Raw genomic sequence first — 10,531 nt, forward strand, 5'->3', positions numbered from 1 at the left:
CTGGACTGTGAAGATGTTTACAATTTCAAGATAAGCGTAATGAAGAATGCCTCTGTTCCCAGTGGAGTGTACACCATTTACCCAGTGTCACCAAACACCAGAGAAGAACAGGCAATGGAGTATTTAAACCCCGGAAGTGGTATGTTTATTGATAATGGAAAACGGGTGGAAAGAGGGAGAGTGGAGAATACTCAGCCTGGAGCTGGAGGGAGATGATGCCGTGCACGGAGGTGAGTGGAGTAATCGTGGAGGAGGAGAAGAAGAAGAAGGAGGAGGAGGAGGAGAAGGAAGTAGCGGTAGCTATGGTGCTAATGCTAACAAACGTCCACAGGATATGGTGTCGGTGTCTAAACTAGACCAGACAGGGAAGAAGTGGAGAGAGTGTTCTTAAATAGGGCAGTGGGAGTGAGAAACTAATGAGGTGCAGGTGAACTCAATCAGTATTCGGGAGAGTGAGTGCGCTGGTCAGGTCCGGCGTGCCTGTGACACCCAGCAGGGTCTAATAAACCTGTGAAGGTGTACTGTGATATGGGCTGCCTGGAAAACGGTAGCCAACCAAATGAAAAGTGGACCTGAGTGAGAACATTGTAATGGTCAATAAACGTGAAATCTACTAATTGTAATGTACATCATGCTGTATAATCCACCAACCAGGTGATTCAGAGGAGAATCAACGGCAGTGTGAGTTTCTATCTGCCATGGGCGCAGTATAAGGAAGGGTTTGGTGATCCTGCTGGTGAATACTGGCTAGGTGAGAGAACACTGTAGCATTCTGTAATCATAGGAACATACAGTACCAACATCCAAAAGCAGCCTTGATCACCTGTATGTAGTCAATGCCAGATACTTCTTAAATAAACATATCAGCATATTCAACAGCATCTAGCACAGAACACTCTTTAATTCGAACTAACTAACTAACTAACTAACTAACTAACTAACTAAATCTGATGATATAATGAGAATAATGTAAGATGACAAAATTCTACAATAATACCAATATGTAGGATTATTGTTGTATGAATAGTCCTAGCTGTAATGATCACATTAATGATTTTCCCAGTTCAGGAAAATCACTAACTACATGCTGAATATCGGAGGCTACATCAATGGAGGAGCAGGTGAGCAACTCAGTACACTCCACATCTAATACTGAAATTATACACATCAATATTCAGACCTCAGACAGAACTACAGACTTCAGCAGAGTGTGTGGAATTAACAGAAACACTGACTTTATCTTCTGAATTAAATTCTACCTTAATGTCACCTGGCAGGTTTGATTTGTCACTTTTGGCACTTTACACATCTTTGTCTTTAACACATTACCAAATGTTTGATTTGCTTCACACTGTCCTCCATTGTATCTTTTCCAGGTGATTCTTTGTTCTATGTGAATGGAAGAGGTTTTTCAACCTATGACAAAGATCCAACAGGAAACTGTGCAGAGACTTATTCTGGAGGCTTCTGGTACTACTGGGGGTACTGGTCACAATGCCATTACGCCAACCCCAATGGCCTGTACAAATATGGGAATGTGGGCACAGCATACACAGGGATCATGTGGCAGACCTGGAAAGGTAGCTACTACTCTGTGAAGACCATCATGATGAAGATCAGAAGGATGGGTCTGGAAGATCTTACAAACCTTTAGCTTTCCAAAACTACAAAGCCAAAAGAATAGAATAAAGTCTGATATCTCTGAATGGAACTGGTGACAGATCTCCAAGAAAATGGCAAGATTACTTAAGACTACTTATCCATTAATCCTAATCTTTAATATTTGGGTTTATCCTGTGGTACATATCAGTATAATGTCCTCCTTTCTCTGTTGTATTAGTTTCCTTTCTTAATGGAATAGGTAGAGGATTATGCATATTTTAGATTAATTTATTTTTTTTCTTCTTAACAATTTCTCACTTCCTTTGTACCTCTAATAATAAATGAAATTCAAATATAATGTGAATTAAATAAAGATTGAGCTTATATTCCTCATTATTCACTTTATTTACACGAAACTGGAAAAAAGACTGCAGCTTAAAAATGTTATTGGAAATCTTCATCATTATCATGGTGTACAGATAACACACTGTATGACACACACTGTACTATATCCTCATCATGTGCTGACTGATTCTGTCAGTCTTTTACATTCATGATCATCTCACTTACAGGAAAAAATACTCTCATTTCCTCATACTTGAGGAGTTTGTTTTTGTAGATGTGTTTTTTTCATTTTTGTACCATTCCCAAATTTTACTATTCAATTAATCAAATTTGTAATTAGAAAATTCAAAGAACAGTCAAGGTTCCTGTTTGTCTCCAACATCTCCAACAATACTTTCCCAAATAGCTGTAATATCTCTACTTCTGTGTATTACATGAAACAAAAAACTTTCAAATGGCACAGAACAGTGCGTTAAAGGTTATAAACAATAAGATGCATGCAAAATATACACAAATGATCAAAAATAAAGATATTTTAGAAAGATTTTGTAAGCATTGTTAGTATTTTTTATGTTTTGTACAATGCTTGCATGTTTTAATAATTAAACAATAAGGACAGTGATGAGAGAAAAGTTCAGTATAATTTGAATATCATGTTACTCACCCAGTACTGAACACACCCTTCTCACATTGCTCTTTAACTTGGAACATTCTGTACACGTATTTACCTCTTGAGTTACACCTATTTGTATTTTTATCCGGTTTATATTAAATGTCAATGTTCTGTGTCTTTCTCCAGCACCGTAAAAATGTCCTTGTACATGTGAACATACTTGGGGAATAAAGCAGATTCTGATTCTGATGTTCTACATTGACTGAATCACATTAACACACACAAAGTGTTAACCTTCAAACTGGCCACAATATATTTTTAAAAAGTGGCTGTGGGTTTTATTTTTACAAAGCTGTCTTCAATCCTCAGGAAATAAATTTACATTTTACTGATGCCAACATTAAAATCTGTCAATTACACCCATTATCCACGTGAGAGAGGAGTAAGGAAAAATATTTAAAACAAAAAAATTAATTGTATTTATGGTGGACTACACTATGATTGGTCCATTGAGAACTGAGTGCCTGTAGTGCAGATAAAAGTAAGCTTAATAATGAATGTTAACTTCTTCCTGATGGGAAATAGTACTTACAATACCGCAAAGTACTGTGTACCATAAGAATCATGAAACTATGACAAGACTGCATGTGCACAACAGAACAGACAAAAAAGTCATGCTTGACTAAAAAATGCTGCCACACTGCATTCTTCTGTTTCTTTTCTGTTTTTCCTAAGAGTACAAATATTTAAAGATCCTGGAACTTGCCCAAAATCACAAGGTGATATAAAAGTTCTGTTACATCAATATTGGGTTTTTACCCCTGCTTTAAGATAAAACTAACAGCTAAATAATATAGTCCATTTATAACCCAACGTCCAGGTGATCCAGGTGAGATTTGATAGCAGTGTGAACTTCTACAGGCCATGGCTGGAGTATAGGAATGGCTTTGTGAATGCAGATAGAGAATACTAGCTGGATGTGAGATAAAACTGACTGAGCATGCTGATTTATATTAACACACAATGCTTTAATTATTGAAGACAAAAGAAGTTGCATTTCAGACAATACAATGAAGTTTTATAATTGAATTTATAGGTGTTTCATTCAAAAACACCACAAACAGATTAAAACAGATAAACAGGAGTGTTTATATACTCCAATAAGTTTGCAAGATACATCTTATTATAAGTTATATCTTAGTGTTATAAGTAACTTAATCAGAACATAGTCAGTTAACTCATTGTTTAACATCAAGTTTATATCTGCATGTAGAAAAGAAACACAAAAACATTCCTCTTAGGAAACCTTATTAACTCTTCTGAACAAGCACATGCTCAGCTGTTTCTCTCTTCGTCTCCTCTTACTTTACATATAACTAAATTAGGATACTTGAATGCCATCTAGTGTATTTATGTAAGGACATAACATATTTGGGCCACCAATAGATTTCTTATAGGCGTATTTTTTTTTGTCTGTTTTCATTTTGTTCTTCTTTTCCCCCGATGGCCCTCATGTGCAACATGGACCCATGACTCACAATTCCCTAGGTATCAGCAGTTGAGAGAACACTGGGAGCCCAGGAGTGGGATGTATAGCTCGACAGAGAATGACAGAGAAAAGAGAGAGAAAACAAATATTAGGTATGCTTATGATCATGTGATGTTTAAAGTTTGTCCTAGCTACACGAAGTGCAACCAGTGCAAGACAAGACAGTGCAGAAACAGGAAGTACAAAAAACACCACAAGACAGTATACTATAGCAGCAACAGGTGATAGTTTGAAGTGTGAAAAATAGCAGTAGTAGCAGTTGAATTAGTGCAAATACAAAATGTAAATAGGTGACAGACATGAAGGCTTCCTGGGACATAAACCATCCAACCACTTCGAGGTCAGCAAACCTGAGTGACTTGCGAGGGTGCTACAGTGACGGCATCTAAACATCCCGGTACACCAAACACTCTACACCCTTGAAACTTCTAGATCTGCTCCTTTCCTTAAAAAAACCCTGCTGTAGCCTTTGCTACTTGTGGTACTACCAAAAAGTCTGCACTTTTTGATTGAAGTAGGCGTGGCAGATCATAAAAAACCAAAAGATCGCTCAGGTACTGTGGCGCCAGACCATTTATTGCTTTATAGGTCAGTAATAGTATTTCATAATCAATGTGAAATCTGACTGAGCGCCAATGTAGTGTGGCTAAAATAGGGGTGATGTGCTCATATCTTCTGGTTCTAGTTAGGACTCTAGCTGCTGCATTCTGGACTAACTGAAGCTTGTGTATGCTCCTACTGGAACATCCAGACAGTAAGGCATTACAATAATCCAACCTAGAGGTAACAAAAGCATGAACTAGTTTCTCTGCATCATGAAGTGACGTCATATTTCTTATCTTAGCAATATTTTTGAGATGAAAGAAGGCTACCCTACTGATATTATCTATGTGAGCTTAAAATGAAAGACCAGAGTCAATAATCACACCAAGATCTTTTACTGCTGAACAAGATGAAACCGAAAGACCATCCAGGGTTACTCTGTAATCAGAAAGCTTTCTGTTAGCTGCCTGTGGTCCAAGTACAAGCACTTCTGTCTTATCAGAGTTTAGCAGGAGGAAGTTTGTAACTGTCTAATGTCCTTTACACATTGTTCTATCTTAATAAGCTGGTGTCTCTCATCTGATTTAGCTGAAACATATAGCTGTGTGTCATCATCATCATAACAGTAGAAGTTAATACCATGTTTATGAATAATTGCACCAAAGGATAGCATCTATAAGGAGAAAAGCAGTGGGCCTAAAACAGAACCTCATGAAACACCGAACATAACCTTGGTATGCATCTAGAAGTCACCATCTAGATCTACACACTGATAACGGTCAGTCAGATAAGACCTGAGCCAGGAGAGGGCTGTTTCTTTAACACCAACAACATGTTCTTGCCTATCAAGTAGAACAGTGTGGTCAATGGTGTCAAAAGCTGCACTAAGATCCAGTAACACCAGCAAGGACACATAACCCTAATCAGAGGATTAGTATATAACTATACCTGGGTGGACAAACTTCATTTAATGCTATATACTCGCTTGGTTTAATCAATGTTTTTGTTAAGCATAGAACACTAAATTTCTGATCAGTAATTTCATTTCATTAATAATGAGTGTTTTAGATGCAAGAGATCTTATATTTAACAGTCCTAGCTTCAGATCAAAGATGCTGGCTGTGCATCTTTGATCTAATTTTATATGATCTATGATCTAATTTTATACTAATCAGGTAACTAAAACAAATTTTCTGATTGTTTATAGATTTTCGTTTGGCTCGGGGAACAGACACAGTCTGTATGTTGTGAACCCTGGGTGATCACTCATTGCAGCTATCTCCTCCCTGGCCCTGGCTCTGGATTGTCACAGATTAAATAGACCTGTTCTCAGACTATGTGCTATGCTGTAAGAAATGAGAACAGCACCTTCCCGAGTGTGATGGGTGCGGTCCAGCCTTGACCTCAAAAGAGCTCCAGTTATCTATGAAGCCCACATTGTTTTTGAAGCACCACCTGAACATCAAGCAGTTCAGTGACCATAACTTGCTGTAAGCTACTGACTGAGGAAGGCGGATATCATTAGCTCTGACTGACAAAGGCATACATCATTACCTCCTACATGGAGCAAACCTACAAACCTTTAGAATTCCACACCTAAAAAGCCAAAAGAATATAATAACGTCCGATATCTCTGAATGGAATTGATGACAGATCTCCAAGAACACGTATTTACCTCTTGAGTTACACCAAATTATATTTTTAACCTGGTTATATTTAATGCTAATGTTCTGTGTCTTTCTCCAGCACCATTACAATTTCATTGTATATGTGGGCATTCTTAGCAAATAAACACATTCTGATTTTGATGTTCTACATTGACTGAATCACATTAACACACACAGTGTTAACATTCAAACTTGCCACAATATATTTTTAAAAAGTGGCTGTGGGTTTTATTTTTGCAAACCAGTCTTCACTTTTTGATTATATTATAGACAATACACTATGACTGGTCCATTGAGAATTTAATGCCTGTAGTGCAGATAAAAGTAAGCTTAAGAATAAATGTGACCTTCTTCCTGATGGGAACTATGTACAATTAGAATCAACAAACTGTGTCACAATTGCACATGCACAACAGAACAGACAATAAAGTAATGCTTGACTAAAAAATGCTGCCACACTGCTTTCTTCTGTTTTTCCTGAGAGACTAATTATTTAAAGATCCTGGAACTTGGCCAAAATCACAAGGGGATATAAAAGTTCTGTTACACCAGTATTGGGTTTTTACCCCTGCTTTAAGATAAAACCAACACAACGTCTGGGTGATCCAGGTGAGATTTGATAGCAGTGTGAACTTCTACAGGCCATGGGTGGAGTACAAGATTGGCTTTGTGTTTCATCCAAAAACACTACAGACAGATAGTGTTAATATACAGTATAACTAAGTCAGGACACTTGAGTTCCATCTAGTGGTGCATTAATGTAAGGACATAACATTCTGCTCTTAAATGATCTTTCTGTAGCCAACAATTTTAAGCACTCTGATGAATCTTTCAATAGCTTCTTTTGCAGAAGGGTAATACACCAATGTGTGAATATGCATAAATTCTCGCTCTTTCAGTATCGCAGCAAACTCTGGTAAAGGGAACTGAGGCCCATTGTCATGTACTAGAGTGGTTGGGTTGCCACACCTACTGAAGACAAAGAAAATGCAGTCACCATGTTTTTTGCAACAAATGCAGTAAAGGCTACTTAAAACCAGTCACTATAAAATCCAAAGAAAGGCATAACAGACAGGCGGTAATTTTTTTGTCCATTTTGGGCCACCAATAGATTTCTAACGGGCGTGTATTTGTTTTTATGTTTTTTTGTCGTACCTATTCCCTGATGGCCCTCATGTGCAATGCAGACCCATGACTCGCACAGTTCCCTAGAGGAACTGTGCCAAGTACCTCTTGTCACCAGCCAAGTACCTCTGAATACAAAATCAGCTTGCACACTGAACTCATGCATTAGTTTGCATTACAGATGTAGAACAGAATCCAAAGGAGCCAGTGCAATTTATTTATGCAGTGCAGAACAGTGAGCAGAGGTAGCAGAAAATTCATCCTGAGATATGACAAATGCTGGAGGTTTCTGGTACAACTGGTGGCCATGCCACTATGCCAAACCCAGTGACCTGTACAAATACAGCAATGTGGGCACACCATACACAGGGATCATGTGGAAGTCCTGCAAAAGGTAATTACTACTGTCTGAAGACCATCGTGATGAAGATTCCAGATTCAAGATTCAAGAAGCTTTATTGTCATTTCAACCACATATAGCTGACACAGTACAGAGTGAAATGAAACACCGTTTCTCCAGGACCTGGTGCTACAGAAACATACAACAAAGATCAAACAAAAAACACCACAGAGCTAGGACCGAAGTTCATCCAAGCCACATAAAGTGCAAAGTGTGCAGCTAGGTGCAAACAGATCAAAGAGAAGACAGTGCAACAATAAGTACAAAAAAACAACACAAAAACACAGGACACTTAGCACAGAAAAAAGAAAAAGAACATGTGCAGTGAAATGTAAATGAAATGAAATAAAATGAAATGATGTACAACTTTGAGAAACTGTAGAAAAAAACCATCTAACTAATAACATATATGATTATAACATACACTATATTTCCAAAAGTATTCGCTCACCTGTCTTGCATATGAACTTAAGTGACATCCCATTCCTAATCCATAGGGTTCAATATGATGTCGCTCCACCATCCACCAAACTTTACACTTGGCACAATGCAGTCAGACAAGTACCGTTCTTCTGGCAACCGCCAAACCCAGACTCGTCCATCAGATTGCCAGATGGAGAAGCGCGATTCGTCACTCCAGAGAACGCGTCTCCACTGCTCTAGAGTCCAGTGGCGGCGTGCTTTACACCACTGCATCCGACGCTTTGCATTGCACTTGGTGATGTATGGCTTGGATGCAGCTGCTCGGCCATGGAAACCCATTCCATGAAGCTCTCTGCGCACTGTTCTTGAGCTAATCTGAAGGCCACATGAAGTTTGGAGGTCTGTAGCAATTGACTCTGCAGAAAGTTGGTGACCTCTTCGCACTATGCGCCTCAGCATCCGCTGACCCCGCTCCGTCAGTTTACGTGGCCTACCACTTCGTGGCTGAGTTGCTGTCGTTCCCAAACACTTCCACGTTCTTATAATACAGCTGACAGTTGACTGTGGAATATTTAGGAGTGAGGAAATTTCACGACTGGATTTGTTGCACAGGTGGCATCCTATCACAGTTCCACGCTGGAATTCACTGAGCTCCTGAGAGCGACCCATTCTTTCACAAATGTTTGTAAAAACAGTCTGCATGCCTAGGTGCTTGATTTTATACACCTGTGGCCATGGAAGTGATTGGAACACCTGATTCTGATTATTTGGATGGGTGAGTGAATACTTTTGGCAATATAGTGTATATATATATATATATCGGCCTGACATGTATTGTGCAAAAATACAGTAGCAGCGGTTGAGGTACTGCAAATAAATAAACATAAATATAAATATAGCAGCAGATGAAATAAACACAAGGGTTGAAGTAGTGCAATAAGTAATGAACAGTATAAGTTATGTGTGTGTGTGTGTGTGTCCACACAGGTGAGAGAGTGTGTGTGTGTGTGTGTGTATGTGTGTGAGAGAGACAGAGAGATTTGTACAGTTCAGTCCTGAGTGTGTGTGTGTGTGTGTGAGAGAGAGAGAGAAAGAGAGAAAGAGAGAGAGAGAGAGAGAGAGAGAGAGAGAGAGAGAGAACAGTTCAGTCCTGGGAGTTGAGGAGCCTAATGACTGTTACACAGTCTGGTTGTGAGGGCCTGAATGCTCCGGTACCTCTTTCCAGATGGCAGGAGGGTGAAGAGTGTGTGTGAGGGGTGTGTGGGGTGTGTAAGAGTGTGTGTGAGGGGTGTGTGGGGTGTGTAAGAGTGTGTGTGAGGGGTGTGTGGGGTGTGTAAGAGTGTGTGTGAGGGGTGTGTGGGGTGTATGTAAGAGTGTGTGTGAGGGGTGTGTGGGGTGTGTAAGAGTGTGTGTGTGGGGTGTGTAAGAGTGTGTGTGAGGGGTGTGTAAGAGTGTGTGTGAGGGGTGTGTGGGGTGTGTGTGAAGGGTGTGTGGGGTGTGTAAGAGTGTGTGTGAAGGGTGTGTGGGGTGTGTAAGAGTGTGTGTGTGGGGTGTGTAAGAGTGTGTGTGTGGGGTGTGTAAGAGTGTGTGTGAGGGGTGTGTAAGAGTGTGTGTGTGGGGTGTGTAAGAGTGTGTGTGTGGGGTGTGTAAGAGTGTGTGTGAGGGGTGTGTGGGGTGTATAAGAGTGTGTGTGTGGGGTGTGTAAGAGTGTGTGTGTGGGGTGTGTGGGGTGTGTAAGTGTGTGTGTGAGGGGTGTGTGGGGTGTGTAAGAGTGTGTGTGAGGGGTGTGTGGGGTGTATAAGAGTGTGTGTGTGGGGTGTGTAAGAGTGTGTGTGTGGGGTGTGTAAGAGTGTGTGTGAGGGGTGTGTGGGGTGTGTAAGAGTGTGTGTGTGGGGTGTGTAAGAGTGTGTGTGTGGGGTGTGTAGGAGTGTGTGTGAAGGGTGTGTAAGAGTGTGTGTAAGGGATGTGTGGGGTGTGTAAGAGTGTGTGTGAAGGGTGTGTGGGGTGTGTAAGAGTGTGTGTGAAGGGTGTGTGGGGTGTGTAAGAGTGTGTGTGAGGGGTGTGTGGGGTGTGTAAGAGTGTGTGTGAAGGGTGTGTGGGGTGTGTAAGAGTGTGTGTGAGGGGTGTGTGGGGTGTGTAAGAGTGTGTGTGAAGGGTGTGGGGTGTATGTAAGAGTGTGTGTAAGAGTGTGTGTGAAGAGTGTGTAAGAGTGTGTGTGAGGAGTGTGTGGGGTGTGTAAGAGTGTGTGTGAAGGGTGTGGGGTG

At 40.2% G+C, this 10,531-nt stretch overlaps 1 protein-coding gene across 1 annotated transcript; it reads left to right on the forward strand.

Annotated features, from left to right (window-relative positions):
- The first annotated feature begins 215 nt into the window (after positions 1–215).
- Positions 216–1,791, forward strand: LOC131346711 (microfibril-associated glycoprotein 4-like). Its single transcript, XM_058380285.1, has 3 exons — positions 216–296; positions 1,064–1,121; positions 1,377–1,791. The coding sequence occupies exons 1-3, from the start codon at positions 216–218 to the stop codon at positions 1,652–1,654; spliced, it is 417 nt and encodes a 138-aa protein (XP_058236268.1). The 3' UTR covers positions 1,655–1,791.
- The last annotated feature ends 8,740 nt before the right edge of the window (positions 1,792–10,531 follow it).

The sequence above is a fragment of the Hemibagrus wyckioides genome, linkage group LG26, assembly GCF_019097595.1.
Source record: "Hemibagrus wyckioides isolate EC202008001 linkage group LG26, SWU_Hwy_1.0, whole genome shotgun sequence".
NCBI lineage: Eukaryota > Metazoa > Chordata > Actinopteri > Siluriformes > Bagridae > Hemibagrus > Hemibagrus wyckioides.